We start from the raw sequence: 16,619 nt of genomic DNA, 5'->3' as shown, positions 1-16,619 counted from the left end.
ATTTGTCATGGAGGTAGGATAAGTGTTTTTTTTATCTTTAAAGATTGATGTAACATGGGCATTGATAGACCCGTTCAGTTTCTAAATTCTGATTGGTATCAACAATCTCACTGCCTTAATCCATTTGGAAGCGTGTCTACTTCTTCTTTCTCACGCTTAACCCATTGCCTTGCATACTCCTAGACTGAATTCATCAAAATTTTGAAGTTGTATTTCCAATTGATGGATTTAGGCTCACGATATTTATATAAACTGTATTGGAAAATGCTCTGAACGTTAAAGATGTCTGACCAAAAATGTCCATGAGTTGTATAAGGGTAAGCTGGCAAAATTAGTATATCATATAGGGTAGGTCAAATAGAAACTCAACTATTAATCAATTTAACTTTATACTGGAAAACAAAACTTAGGTCTTTAATATCAGATAAAGTGTTCTACAAATGCATCTGTTAATCTAGACTTTCTTTTGGTAATATTGGAAAGTTACAGATTGATGATTAATTTATTGGTCGATATTTGTTATAATTTTGCGTTCAGTGGCAAACATTTCATCCGTATCATGGACTATAGAGCCAATATACATAAAATTAAACAAACAATTTTAAAAGAGCAATAGTAACACAAGAGAAAATGGTTGTATATTAGGCAGTCCATGCAGATACAATACGTTGTTAAAAAAATACAATAACGTTTTCTAATCATACATGACAAAGTGGGTACAAGAAAGATATAATAAGACAGTCAGTTGAGAAATAAGATTCAAAAGACAGGGAAATATATATAGAATGGGAAATGTGTCAACTATTGATATGGTTAGGTTGAAATAAAATCATCAGGAAAATAGAATTAGGAGTAATAATTAATTGAATATGAAGGCGATTATTTATACCTCTTAATATCATTTCCATCGAATATTCATTCACTGAAAAAAAGAAGAATGTATGGCATATATTATTTAATAACATAATATCCAATTTGTCTAATTTGCTAATTGCAAAAGGTTCTCTTTGAACCATAATCTGAGTATTAAACAGGTACTAGAGATTTTGATAGCTTTTTGGGGGGCTCCAAATCAATTTTTTGAATCGAATGAAAACGGTGAACGTTTTTTTTTCACAATATTATTCTTTCTATAGGTTTACCTTGATTAGAAACTTCGAATGCATTATCTAAATTGACTGGTTCGCTCCTGGTCGGAGACTGCACTTGACGTGGAGAGTCTGGGACTAATTGGTGCATCCTCAACTTCCGACAGTAGATAGATGCTGCTTCAGGTTCCAAGGCAATAAGAATTTGATCTGGGAATTCTTCAGACGCAATACCAGCCTTATAAATAAACAAGATGTGTAGACACAAGGAAGGTTATGACAATATGAATAATAAATAAAGGGATTTCATTAAAAAAGACATTAGTTTCTTATATGACGGGTGTACAGCTTGAAAGCTTGGAATATAGTAACCTATCTTTTGCTGACAACTCCATGTTGCCGAATAACTTTTGTTTTTTTTGTGTCCTTTGGAATTCTATCTCAGTTGTGTATACTTAAAGCGACGATGATCAAAACATAAAACTTATAGAACTATAAAAGCACCTTGACTCTATATAACTTTTCTGTGTGTGTATTACTTTAATACGATATTTGGTTGTTATCCTCACCTTGTAGGCAGCCTGTCTCATGAACTGCTTAGCCGGTGCTTTCCATATAGCGGGAACACATACCACCCATCGGATATCTTCATTTAAGATCTTTACACCAGATTGGTCCGACAATTCCCTGATCACGTGATCTCGAAGGTAAGACATTGCGTATGTAAAGATCTTCAAGGCAGGATAGTGTCGGCCATTGGCAGCTGTTAACATTGTATCTGTCGACAAATCCTGCAAGATTGTGGAATGGTATATATAATAGTGAGAATCATATAAAGTTGACAAATCCTGCAAGATAGTGGAATGGTATATATAATAGTGAGAATCATATAAAAGTTAAGGGACAGTTGACCGAGCTGTATAAGATTGACCAAGAGTATGTAAGATGGGTCCTTATGGTTCGAAAATCAAGAAAACAGAACTCTATAAGATTAAACATAGAAACTATGACTTTGAGTTATAAGAAAATGCCTTTCTGTCATCAAATGCGTACACGTGTGTAAGGTGATGGTTATGAATTTAAAATGAAAGAAGAAGTTTATTTAACTTTGGAATACTTTTTATTATTGTTTCTGGTTAAATCGTAATTTCTGTCTGATGTCTAATTTTTATTTTTGCATTTTCTGTATCATAGATTTTTATATAAATGTCAACATATTTTATTTACTAATACCAACATGTAGGTGGATTTTAATTTATAATTTGATATAAATCTTGTAGGTGGGAATCATCAATCAAAGATTTATTAATAATTCAAACGGATAAGTGTTTATTGTAAATTGTATATATCTTTTAATGTCAAAAAGCGTTAAAACAAGTTCAAGTCAAATGTAGTGTTTCAACTCACTTATGCCATAAGTTATGTTCGGATTGGCACGAAAGTCAAGTTAGCAGTAGTCAAGCAGTTTCTTTTGTACATCATTTAACTTGGTTTGGGGTTCAGTCTTTAAGAAAAAAAAGTAGATGAACATTAATACTTATTTCATTTAGACAAAAAAGAGATCAACTATTGAGGAGGAATGATTGATATAGTCAATGTCTACAGAAGAAAAATCCGATCTGCAGAAATGTATTTTCACTATTTTGTTAGCTGTATACCACGTCTTTATATTTTCATATCAATTTACACAATATTCTCCAGTATTTTGTTTACTGTATAAACTTATGAATCGAACTTCCACCTAATCACTTAAGTTAATGTATACTCCATTAAGCAACGCGACGGGTTACAATAGCGGAACAGGAACTAATTATCCTTCCTGAGCAAAAGAGTTAAGTCTGCTTTTGGTAGTGTTTTGTTTCCAAATCTTTAGTTTTCTCTGAAGTACTTGGTGGGCTGCTGTTTGTCTTTTCAAAAGGATTAATATTTGCCATGTTGTTTTCTGTTGGTATCATGGATTAATATCTGCCATGTAGTTTTCTGTTTGTATCATGGACTAATATTTGCCATGTTGTTTTCTGTTTGTATCATGCCAATATCTTATCATGATTGATCAAGTATATGTTCCTCTTGTTTACGAAAGCTATTTTTGTTTTGCTTGTTATCTTTAAATAATAATACCTGAAAGGTGTACCTCAAAGTAAACAAATGAAGCTTTAATACTGTAATCTTAGTAAAAATGATTGTCAATTTTTTTACGAAATCAAAATGACCTTAGGTTGAAATAATTAAGGGTAAATTGGTCTTAAATCTTTCACCTCTAACTGAATTGCGTCGATTGCAAATATCAAAATACTTAACGTAGTAAGTGTATCTTAACAGGAAAAATAATATCTAATATCTCTTATTACCTCCTATCACGATACAAAATGCAAAGTGCTATGAGGAAACATAAATTAATTTATCTGTTTATCAATAAAGAAAGAATTTAAGAATGTTTGTGATGCGTAACGAAGATCAAAGGTCTACTTATAACAGGTGTACGTACTGTTCACCTGTTTAATTCGTTATGCATATGCAACAACATAAACCAATATAATATCGTATAATAACCTATTAAAGTCGGCTAACATTTTACTATATAAACATACAGGTTAATGTATACAAGGCGTTGATCAAGTCGACCCCACCAGTTGAATAATATTTACGATTGCACTTTTCATGTCTTTTTTTTTTTAATTTTGAAATAAAATTTAAAATTAAAGTTTTCTCAATCTGACTAAATTTTGTTAATGTTCTTTTAGTTTTTTACACTGCATAAATTTCTTTAAAAAACCTAAATACACACTATCGTACTTACAGTAGCTGTGTGTAGGGTCATCTTAAACTTGTCAAAGTACATCCATTCTTGCGCCCTCTCTTTGTCCAGATCATGGTAGTTATCACGGGCATTGTACCCAAACGAGTGGAACGATCCATCAGGGGTCAGTAACATGATGGTCGGAGTTTTCTGATTTATTATTCCAGGATCTCCACCTTCCCATTTTCTCATCATATGGATACTGTCAGGATCACGAGTAAAGCTGAAAGCATAGCCGCTATAAGCTGTCCCAAAGTCAATCGCTACTACTACAAAATGTCCCTGGTACTTGGGTGGGGATTGTTCTGCTGCGATGATGGAGTTGTCTAACGTCTGGAGAGCATGTTCCACCTCTAGGCTTACTGTGCTATCTATTGAAAGCTCCCTTCTCGGAGCAATATCTGGCTGTATGTCATCTGATTTTGATACATTGGCTGGTTTATTGTTCAATACAGCATTAAGTCTGGGTTGATCTTCTACCTTGACAAATTCCTCTTGGATGGTTTCGATATCCATCTTCACATTGACTGGTGTTTTCTTTGTCTCCGTTGATTCGTGTATTTCTACATCAGTAATGTTTTCTTTCACAGATTTCTGTGAAGACTTTGAAGAAGATGAAGAGGAAGACGAAGAAGAAGACGATGACGAACTATCTGATCGCTTTAACTTTGCTTTGTCTGCTGGAGATATCCATGGTTTCTTCATTTCCATCGTTAGGTCTCTGTCTACATCCAGTGAAGGCAGATCCAGATTAATCTTTTTCGATGTATGTTTTGTGTCAAAAGACGGCGAAGGTTTTCTGACGCTAACGTCCAAATCACCATTCTCACTTTGTGGCGTTGGAGGGTAAATTTCACGCTCCAAGGAAGACAGTGACGCTTTTCTTTCAACAGCATGTACTATTACAACATCGTTATCTGAGGAAACTGAATCTGAAGACGATTTTGGAGCTGCTTCTACGCGTTCGATCTTTTCCTCAACAACCAGTTCTTCATCAGAGCATGACGAAGGGATTGTTTCTTTGTCTTGTTTTATTAGATTGTTGTCGTCGCTTGTTCCTTTCATATGTTTATTTTCTGTTTTTGTGTTGTCGTCTGTTTCTGGTCGTGTTCTAGCAACTTGTTTATCCAGCAGTTTTGAATACTCTTGCAGTGTTTTAAGTGGACCTTTGTCGTCAGTATCTATATTATGACGATCTTTATCGTCTTCGTTTTCCGGTAGGTGGCAGACATTGGATTTAGTCGTCTGCTCATCTGTCGACGTCTGTGATGTGCTTCTTCCCCTGTTATCTGACGAGGATCGTGACGGTGACTTTTTCTTTTCTTTTTTCTCTTTTTCTTTCTTTTTATCCTCTTTTATCGGTTCTGTGATCTTTGCTTTATGAGTTCTATGAAATATGTGAGATAATTTATCGAATGGTGATTCCGGAGTTGTTGGTGTAGATGGTTCTTCTTTGGCATGTTTCTTCTTCTTGCTTTGTTTACCATCTGGTTTTGCAATAGATTTTGTTTTGATATCAACTTTGAAAACGTTAACTTGGACCTCTTTATCTGCATGATTCATATCAATTTGACTCTTCTTCTTTTCGTCTTCAGACTCACTTGACGATGAAGATGAAGTTGATCTTTGTTTCTTTTTTAACCTAAACTTGATTCTTTTCTTGCTTGCTTTCTTCGTCGGCTTCTCTGTTTCTAGAAAAGAAACTATTTGTGTTAAGATAGAAAATTAAAAAAAATCTAAATTGCAGATTCAACAACTTTGTCAAATTTATATTTGAATAGGGGTGTCATTGATTATGCACTTATAAGACCCCCCCCCCCCCCCGTTTTTGGTGGGGTTCGTGTTGCTTAGTCTTTAGTTTTCTATGTTGTGGCATGTGTAATATTATTTGTCTGTTTGTTTTTCATCAATTTTAGACATGGCGTTGTCAGTTTGTTTTCGGTCTATGAGTTTGACTGTCCCTCTGGTATCTTTCGCCCCTCCTCTATAGGGCATTTAGAAATAAATTATTATTTGATATATTTGATATCATCAATTTAGTTAACTTATGTTTTTTTATATGTAGTAATTATAATAAAAAAAATCGGGAAGGTACCAATGGGAAACAGAGGTGCCCCCGGTTGCATACTGCGTTCACAAGAACGGTAAAAGTGACGCTACCCAAATTCGTACTTGATCTGGGTTTTGTAGTAATACACATTGTGTATAAATTGCATAACATTTGTTTGAGACATTTCCAGTTAGAGAACAGAAACGTAAAATTCAGCAATTACTCAATTTGTAAAGGGGTATTACTCTTTAACAGTGTAAGTGAAGCCACTAAAATAAAAAACGGATATGTGGTTTTTTTTGGAAATGAGCATTGTGTATATAAGTTTCATAACATTTGGTGGAGGCAAGGTAAAGAAGAAGAGGGGGGTGGGGTCAAAGAACAGAAACGTCAATTGCAATTCATTTTTTTAACAACTGTTTTTATTCGACTCTCAAATCCTTAGAATTCATGTGGGAAGTGTCACTCATTTGAGTTTTTATACTAACTTTTTAAAACTCACTGTTCTTTTGATTCATAATTATTATTTTAGTTATATTTGGTACTTGATTAAAATAAGGACCGAGTCTTGTTTGGCTAACGTCCGGTAGCTGATATACCATGCATATTCAAGCATAACTAATATTGAAATGTGCCGCATATTGTACATTAGTATATTAGTTTAAAACATTTGTATTTGAAAAAAGTTGGATGAACTTTAATTTTCCCATCTTATTTATTTTAAAATAATCATAAGAAACTAAATATCAACTTTAAACTAATTTTATAAAGAAATACACTCAGTTATTTTGAAGAGACATTTTTGTTGTTTATTCTTTTTTAGTTTGTTCTAGTTATTTTTCTTGTTTTTCTATTCTTAAACATGTTGCTTTAAATAAATTAAAATAATAAGGAATTGTATTTCTACGGTATTTCATTCCGGCGTGTAGAGTTCCAGTATACAAAATGCATTAGCAGGTAGGGGTTTATTCCTTCCGTCGGAAAATTTGTCATGATTTTTTTCAATGAAAACTATTGGCTGTTGCTTCTCCTTTCAAACTAACGCTTCATATGTGAGCAACTTTGGTTCAGCAAAAAGCAAAATAAGTCTTTTTGAACAAAAACTTCGGTCATGATTTTTAGTAACATTCAACAGGTCAATCCGCAATCTCATTACAAATCATAAAAAGAATATTGAAAAAAAATGCTGCTTCTATAAACGAAGCAGCAAACCAACAAACTGATTTAAAAATAGAGAAATGTAAATCTTTATCATAAATTGAGAATGGAAATGGTGAATGTGTCAAAGAGACAACAACCCGACCATAGAAAAAACAACAGCAGAAGGCCAACAACATGTCTTCAATGTAGCGAGAAATTCCCGCACCCGGAGGCGTCCTTCAGCTGGCTACATTAATGCGCATATACATAGCTTGAATCTTAATAAAAGAAACCAGTTTGCTTTTATGATACATTGTAATAAGGTTAAGCCAGTAAAATGATATACAGTATTCAAAAAGTAAAATTCAAAATCAGCTGACCTTACAATAATCTAAGATCAAAAGTTCTTACCGTGTGTGATGTGTTTGTACCGAACGAAATTTTGTAAACGGTATAATTTTGTATTTAGACTTTCTTGTGAGTTTGATTAACAATATAATTAGTATAAACAGGCAAGACTATGAATAAATGAATCTGTATTTATATCAATTACCAAGTGACTTAAGAGAATCAGTAATACAGGGTACAATAGCGTTTGAATTTCTTAACTTGCAAGACCCTGACTAAGGATCTCACTTTCTTCAAAAATCTTCGATTGTACTTAGAGTTTTAAAATAAGGACCTTCAGAAGAGGTGTGGTTGACAATGAGACAACTATCCACAGACCAAAAAATAACTATAGATCACAGAGTACGGCTTTTGGCAATGAGAAAACTGCATACATTAAGCTATACCAATTCACGAAAATATGGCAAAACATGAAACAATGCAAAAGAGAAAACTTTTTAGTATTCACCTTTTTCATTATCCATTAATTTTTTCACTTCAAAATATATTAACAGCAGAATAAAAAATGATTTAATATTTGTTGTCAATAGGTTTTGATAAAATAGAATAATTTAGTGTATATTGTAAAACAATGTTAACTGCGATGATTAATATAAGTACATTTATAGTACTAAGGAGAAGTTGACGTATTTGCAGCAGATACGTCTAAACATGCATTTGAGTTTTATGAAGTTTGGTCACACAAAACTGCCAGAAATGTCGCCAGTGACGGAACCTGAAGTGTGGTATAAACATGTAGGTATAATTGTTTGTTTACTTTTGATAGATAGGACAATACGTATATATCTCTCAAGTATTTACAGATACCTGTAAAGTTTGTTTACTATTTTATTACTAACTTTATAATGTTCATCAAAGTGGCTCTAAAACTATAATTTCTTTATAATGTTTCTTCTCCATGTCAAAAGTAAACAATACCCTGACCTTTAACCTCTAAAGCAATATCATAATGGTTACACCTTATCTTCATTCAATAATATCTATACATTCCATTCAAAAACAATGATTGTTCTACGTTTATATACTGGTAATTATACATAGCTAAGTAAACATGTAAAAGTTTGCAATTTCAAAACAAGTTGGGAGGGAAAAGAGCAGTGGTATTTACAAAATGCAATTCATTATAAACGAAAATTAGGAAAACAAGGACACATTGCTTTGTTTAAGAAATATCAATTACAAAAAGACCCATTTACCATGACTAACGCTTACGTAAGTGTAATAAGAAAAAAATCCACGAGTTTGTATCATTGGCAGATGACATTTATGAAGACCAGCAATTTGTAAAAAACAAATTATGAAACTGTCTACTAAAAATGATATAAACACTTTTTTTTCTAAACCAACTTTATAATTGTACATTAACTGAAAAATGTCTTTCTGTAGGCGACGGAAAAAACATTTAGGAAGGTTACTGGGCATCAAATATTTGAGCATAGAAACTATTCGGTCATGGAATTAAGATTTAGTTCCGTTTCAGTATTAATCTTACATAATTTATGTGTTAATGTGTTATGTAAAAGAATTTGTATAGGACACTATTATTCTATAGCAATACAAAAGATTGTAAATATCTTTATAATCTGTGCTTACTCGTTTAGAACTGAAATGACATATGCACAACATGATAAAAATGTACTTTATTGAACAACCCAAGTCAGCTTCGGTAAAATATTTACTCATTAGTTTAAGAAAGGTAGTGAAAAATATATGAAAAAGAAGAAAAATAACAAACAGATATAAACAGCCAAAAATACATCTCAAATAAAGTCAAACATCGGAAAATTTCCACCCATACAAAGATGATCCCTAGAGCAGGCAGTTCCCATGATTCAGTAATAACAGCATCAAAGTAATATAGTACCGATAAAACATTATCTTTTTGAACTAAATCATTCAAGCTTTTATACGGATAGTATCTTAACTTAAAGACTCTATAAACAACATTTCCGTAAAAATGAGGATGCGATATCTCGTTAAAACTTATTTTCTACAGCCCATGCACAAATGTACAATCATTCTTCCAAACAAATGCTTTATATCTATGTGTATAAATGAGTTTATTTAAGGTTTTAAGTAATTTGTGGTAACGAAACCACTGACTGATTAATTTTGCAATGATATATATGTTAAGTACAATTAATTCTATATCAATACTACAGATACGGACAGAAGTAGCGGGAAAAAAAACAGAGAACCAAAAAATCGTCCCCCTCTGTCTTTTTTTTTTCATGAACCGTTCCGGCTGCAGCTTCAGGTAAATTGCAATTTAAAAGAGATTGTGAATTCCAAATATATCATTATTTTATCTTTTGACATTTTCCGACATTTTCATCTAATATGGTTAAGTTTTCAGTTTCTTTTCACAAATAATCATTGGCTTATTTTAAAAATGATTGAAAAATATTGTAAAATTACATGATTTTTTTTCAAAAATGCTGTAAAGCTAACCGTGGAATAATACATGTCAGTGGCGGAGCAAGAAAAAAAAGGGGGGGGGGTCCAGGGCCGGTTGGAACCCTGCTTTTTTTTTTACAATCAATATATTTGAATAGGGACATATAGGACCCTCCCTTTTATCCTGGGTTAGGAACCTTTTAGAAATGGCTGGGTCCGTCCCTGCATGTTTTGTTTCTATAGCCAGTGAGCGTATTGTAACAAATTCGTTTCTGCAAAATGTCGGTCATTGAACTTCAACAATTAACGTGCTAATTATGAAGTCTTGATATCTTTATTTGGGTCACTGAAAGTAAAGAGCAGGACCACATTCCCGCTATTCTTATGTAGTTTTAATCACTACCGCGATATGTGGTTTATTTTTCCGATTTACTATATTTTTTCCTAATTTAGCCCCAATTAGGATTCAATTTTGAGGCCATTATTCATAACAATATGAACAACATCATAATTAATGTCATATTATTGTCGTTACGTTGACATCTAAGTTCAGTAGCACCTTTCACACTTGTATTACATTAAAACTAAATCACAGGTAGTTTTCATATGTAGAAGTTGTTAAAAAAATATAATTATCTATGATAAATGTATTATGATAAATCTGCGGTTTTGTAAACAAAGTAAAAACTGTTGAATTCTTATTTACAGATAACTGGTCGTTTGTTTTTAAATTCGAAGCAAACGAAATATAGTTGATTTGCTTTTTTGTTGTTGTAAAATTAACAATTATAACACATAATTTTACGGGGATTACCCTAAATTTGTTTAGTTTTATGTTGGATTGATTAAAAATATATAATGGATATGGGTATTTTTTTCTATTTAGTTACATATTTATTACGGATTGAAATAAATCTTTAAAAAATCCCATTTAATACAAATTCAGTCATACTATTCCTTTCGTATTGTAAAAAGACACTGTAGGTGTGTGAAATAATGCATTCACAGTATTTCTTTTTAGTTACATATTTATTACTGATTGAAATAAATCGTAAGAAATTCCCCTTTAATACAAATTCAGTCATAATATTCCTGTCGTATTGTAAGTGGACACTGTAGGTGTGTGAAATAATGCATTCACAGTATTTGACCGAGTTTTGTTTACAAATGTCAGGGCACATAATAAATATACTACGGTAGTGGTAGAAAATATTGTTTGTGTCATAAAACGTATCGAAAGACAATAAAATAGGGCAGGTCTAATAAGTATGGTCATGACCAATGTGTTTACATTCTTTCTTTACTTTTCTGAGAACTTTAGAAGTTCACACTTTAAAATGATTAAAAATTGTGTTATGCAAACTCTTTAAGAATTGGCTCTTGCCTTGTTACATGAATCTTTATTTCATTTATGTGTTGTTTTAATATTATAATTGTCTGTATTTGGATCACGCCTCTATTGTGCTCTTTCCAATAAAATATTGAATTGAATTGAATTGAGAAAGCTGTACTCACCGGTTATGGTATTATCTTTGGTCTTCGGACTGATCTCGGTACCAGATAGTGGTTTTGTTTCATAAAGAATAGGCTCCGATGCAGTTAAGTTATCCGTCGATTTAAGTCGATTTTTATCACCTCCTTTGAACGATAGCTTATGTACCAATGATGTGATTTTCTCCGGAATTTTTAATCCAAAGTCTGGTTTTCTTTTGCCTGAATCTTTTGTTTTATTTGACTTTTTAGTTGTTTTTGGAGAAGAGTCTTCTATTGGTTGTTCCATGCTGATTTCTGGTACATTTGATTTTGGGACATTGAATTCTGAACTATCTGGAATATATTGCATATAGTTTTGGGGTAGTTCTATCGATACAGTATCATCGAAAGTTTTACTGACTTTGTTTGATGGTACATCTACTTCAAAAGCATTTTCATTGTCACACTCTTTCATTAGTTTTCTGTCTTCGTCAATTTGAGGATATTCGGGACTTTGTGTTTTTAAATTCAAGTCGATTTCTGGTTTGCATTCAAATGAAATATCTGATGAAGCAAGAACGCTCATGTCAACTTCCGGTTCGTAGGTTTTAATATTTGCGGAAATTTCAGATTTACCATCATATTTCGGTTTATTTATGTTTGGTACATCTAGATCAATCATTTTAGAATCCATTTCTTTCATGTCCTGGGAAATACCAATCTCTGGTGTTACCACAGCAACGTCTAAATCTGTCTTTCTGGACGGTATATCAACAATTGCACTTTCTTTGAGTTCAACAGAATTTGTTTTCTCCAAAAGCTCAATGACGTCATCTTTAGATAAATTAATATCCTCTGTCATTTTCTCTTTGTTTATATCATTTTTTGCATTTTTCTTTTTGTCGTCACCATGCGAAGATTCGGAATCGGAAGAACTCGAAGAACTAGAACCACTTGAAGACGACGATTTTGAGTTCTTGCTTTTCTGTTTCTTTAGACGAACATCGGGTTTGATAGAAGATTCGGTGGTAATGTTTATTTCAGGTTGGATAAGTTCAGCTTCGGTGGTAATGTTTATTTCAGGTTGGATAAGTTCAGCTTCGGTGGTAATGTTTATTTCAGGTTTGATAAGTTCAGCTTCGGTGGTAATGTTTATTTCAGGTTGGATAAGTTCAGCTGCGGGTGTAGCTGGTAATTCATCTGCTATATCTATGTCCGGTTGTGGCGGTAATGATAATCCTGACTTGATAATTACAGGGCTTTCTTCTGTTCCAATTAAAGCTGTTGTATCAAATGATGGCAAATTTGTTTCATTAGGGAATTCAATGTCTGGTTTGGTCACATCTACAGAAGGCATTTCGTATTCTAATGTGTGTTCGTATTCTGGTAAAACTGGTTGCTGCTCACTGTTTACTACTTCTGTTCGTAGAATAACTGACATAGTAGCATCATCTAGTTCTCTTCCGATATTGGGTTTGTTAATTATTATTTTCTCTTCATCCCCAGATGACATGGGTCTTTGGTTTGAAATATCTTTCTTCTGTTTTTGTTCGTTGTCCGTTTCTGAATCTGATGAGCTTGATGAACTCGAATCGCTTGATTTACTTTTTGTATCGCACGAAGGTTTAACAGAGACTGACTCCTTAAACACAACTGCAGTCGGTAATGTTATAGTAACATCTGTATTCTGCAAACCATTATCTAGGTTATCAATGCCATTTTCTGATAAACCATTGTGGTGCTCCAAATCTTGTGTTGTTTCGTCTTCAGAGTTCGATGATACTGATTTCGGTTTTACTGGTTCTTTGTTTTGTTTCACGTGATCGTCAGAATCTGAATCTGAATCTGACGAAGATGAGGATCCACTGCCACTTTTAGATTTATCTTTTATGTCCTCCACTTTCTCTGGTTCGCTTCCTTTCTCTTTGGCATCTGATCTGAGGATTTCTTGTTTCTCTGTATCTTTGGATAAAACCAATGTCTGTTTTTCATCATCAGACTCTGTTGAACTTGATGAACTTGAATCGACTTTGGATTTTACATTTTCAGTAGGAAGCGATTTTTCTGTTTCTTTATTTTCTAAATATTTTCTTTCATTTTCCTTATCAGATTCCGATGAGCTTGAATTATGTTTAGGCTTTGTTTTGTCATTATTTGTTGGCATACATACAGATACTGGTGATTTAGTTCGCGTCTTTGGAACAGTGGTTGTTTCCTCCTTTTCACTTTCAGACTCTGATGAGCTAGAACCAGTTTTCGAATTAGACTGATTATCTTCTGTTGAAATTGGTACGTGCGATGGCGAGCCGACTGGTTTAATATCTGGATGTATTATTTTCATCTTATCATTGTCAGACTCAGATGAACTGGTCAAGCTTGAATCTATCTTTGGTTTAGATTGTTCATTTTCAATTGCTGGAACTGGTATTTTGATTTTGGTATCTTTGGTTTCCTCTTTTTCATTATCAGACTCTGATGAATTGGACGAACCAACCTTTGACTTAATAATTTTCTTAATAACAACTGGTGTTTCTATTAGTCTCTTTTTGGATTGTTTTGTTTCATTTTCTGATTCTGATGAACTTGATGAACTTGATGAACTTGACGAACTAGAGTCAGTTTTTGATTTTGTATTTTCATGGTCGGCTGGTGGCACAGATGCCTCGTTTTGATTTACATATTCTGCTGTTATAACTGGAACAACTTCACCATCGTCTTCCAAGTCATTGATGTCACTGTTGTCAGTTGATAAACTGATCTTTATGTTGGATATTTCAAGTGACTTATTTATGCTCTCATCTTCCTCTTTTGCACTTTCAGTTGAATCGAGGTCAAACTGATCCTGTGGTACATGTTCAAGTTCAATTTGACCTTGAAAAATCATACCACTTTGATACGAACTGTCACCACCAGAAAACTGAGTTGATGAGGTAGGCATAATGAGTACATTATCATGCATATAAACGGGACCATAATATGTAACAGAAAGTCGTTTATTACCAACCTCAGGCTCAGAATCAGCGGTTCCTAAATGATTCACATTTTGCGGTAATTCTGACCTCAGGTCATTTGAAATAAGTTTCACTTCCATGTGTTCGTTTACTGAGTCTACCATAATTTCTGGTGGCTGACTTGTAGGAAGTGGTGGCGCTTCGCTTGACTGACTGGAGGTTACGTGTTTTTCATTGGACGACTTACTGCTACTACTGTCGCTGCTGGAACTGGAATCTGCTCTGTTGCGTTTTGTTGTAAAGCTATTTTTCGTTTCCTGATCAGTGTCAAGCTGTTTGGATATTAACGGTAAATCACCTCCAATTATTTGATTTTCAATACTAGAAAGTGAGGTGTTGTGGTCTGAATATTTCAATTCAGAGTTTTCAATTTCTTCAAGACTTTTATTACTATCCCACGGCTCTTCGTACACCGTTAATCGTTTTTCTGCAGACTTAACACACAGAGTTGCTTCTGGTTCTATTTTTTCTTGGCTGCTTGAGCTAGACTTCCTTTTCAGACTTTCGTGTTCTACGTTTTCATCCGAACTTGAGGAGTCACTCCTAGTTATCTTTTCAGTGACTATATCAGACGTATAAAGAGGAATATCTGTACTATTTTGTCTATTTGAATTAGGAACGTTGTTTTTATTTGATGACCCAGAAGAGGAACTGGAACTTTTTCTCTCCAGTTTCCCGCTCTTTTTGTAAGCACTGCTGCTTGAACTTCCGCTACTGTTGCGTCTTCTCTTCGTGGGTTGTAGTTTTAAGTCAGGATCATGCTGTAAGTCATCTGCTCCCTTTTTATCTAGATCATATGGTAAAAGTTCTGAATCGTCGTTTATCCCATTCGAATTTGAAATTTGAGGAGGTAACTCACTTAAACTGTTGCTTGACTCTGCTCTGAATGGGGATTCTCCTGACCACGTCAAAGCGTGTCTATTTCGATCAACGGACACATCTTCTCTTTCCCCATTATATCGCCGTAGTACGCTGATATCCTTTTCTCCGTAAGCAAAACTAAGTGGTCTATTTACGCGTGGATTTCTGGCGGTCGTAAAATCGTCTGAAATTTTTCGGTAAGTTCCAGTTGGACTATCATCCTTAAGCACGCGCAAGGAATATGCCCTTGCCACTTTATATTTCTTTCCAGACATTATTATAAAATCTAACAAAATTCCAATCACGTATCTAAATGCATATTAATTGTAAATGAGTTCGATGGAAAATTGATGGCTATATGCTAATCACTGAATTGTTATGACGCTGTACTTCGATTGAAACAAAAACTACAAATATATTTCCCTCTTTTCACTTCAGTCATGCACTGTCGACTGACTTATGAATACACTAAACTTTTATCTTCAATTTCATTGTAATGTCACTATAACAATTTAATTGGACGTAGGAAGACGTTGTAAAACCAAGCGGTCACCTACTATCATGCACATTCCATTGTTTAACTAGTTGATACAAATTTCTGTTAGAATTATGCCAAATATTTATGACATATCACGCTCATAAAAACCGATATATTTATACATAAACATACAAATGACGTTCTCGTTTTATGGCCATAATATCTTGAAATATTCATTTTCTCATGAGTGTTTATTCTGTCTTATTTATGCTTGACCCTGTTCCATGATGATTCTAGAAATGTATTTATTTGTGTCTATTTTATTCCGTTTTCATTTGTATATTTTGACATTTACTTATAATTAACTTATGTAATTGTTTGACATTATAAGCTAGGCTCCATTCACAGGTAAACAAATTAATTGTATTTTACACATTAAATCATACTTTTTATCAAGAGTGGGTCAGATTGGTCAAAATTGAAAATAAAGCTGATAGATTTGTAAGAAACCATTAAACGAAATATAAAATAAATTCTAAAATGAAAAAAAAACTATTAAAAGGGTTAGTAACTTGCAAAGAAGTATAGCAATTTCCCCCTGATTTTATTTCACATCATTCATAAACAGTAAGGTATTTTTACATAGGCTATTCAAAGCGTTGAATTTGTGAATTGTATCTTAGAATTTAAAAAGGATGAGAGAATACGACAAACACAGTCTTTCCAATTTGAGTGGATTTTTTTCTCATGGCTTTTAACTTTCTCTTTCTATACCATGATAAGTATACACATTATCTTTCTTTTTATGTAGATCTAGTATATGTTCTTGTTATCGTATTAAAAGTGAAACACAAAATCATTGTTAAATCTTTATAAAAAAAGGCTTAAATTGTTTTACATTGTCTTATCGGGG

General features: G+C 33.2%; 1 protein-coding gene across 2 annotated transcripts in view; it reads right to left on the bottom strand.

Moving 5' to 3' along the window:
- The window catches only part of LOC134716273 (serine-rich adhesin for platelets-like), a 29,418-nt gene extending 13,587 nt beyond the window's left edge, over positions 1-15,831 (bottom strand). Inside the window, exons 1-5 of one of the 2 annotated variants that reach the window (XM_063579156.1) lie at positions 11,399-15,830; positions 3,889-5,579; positions 1,658-1,879; positions 1,143-1,326; positions 890-922 (exon numbers count right to left, since the gene is read on the bottom strand). In XM_063579156.1, the coding sequence (XP_063435226.1) occupies positions 890-922; positions 1,143-1,326; positions 1,658-1,879; positions 3,889-5,579; positions 11,399-15,503 (6,235 nt within the window). In that variant the 5' untranslated portion in view covers positions 15,504-15,830. Of the gene's footprint in view, positions 1-889; positions 923-1,142; positions 1,327-1,657; positions 1,880-3,888; positions 5,580-11,398 lie in introns of both variants that reach the window. The other variant, XM_063579157.1, reaches the window with a different exon arrangement.
- Positions 15,832-16,619: the final 788 nt, after the last annotated feature.

The sequence above is a fragment of the Mytilus trossulus genome, chromosome 4 (genome assembly GCF_036588685.1).
Source record: "Mytilus trossulus isolate FHL-02 chromosome 4, PNRI_Mtr1.1.1.hap1, whole genome shotgun sequence".
NCBI lineage: Eukaryota > Metazoa > Mollusca > Bivalvia > Mytilida > Mytilidae > Mytilus > Mytilus trossulus.
This window is presented reverse-complemented; position numbering and strand designations above follow the sequence as displayed.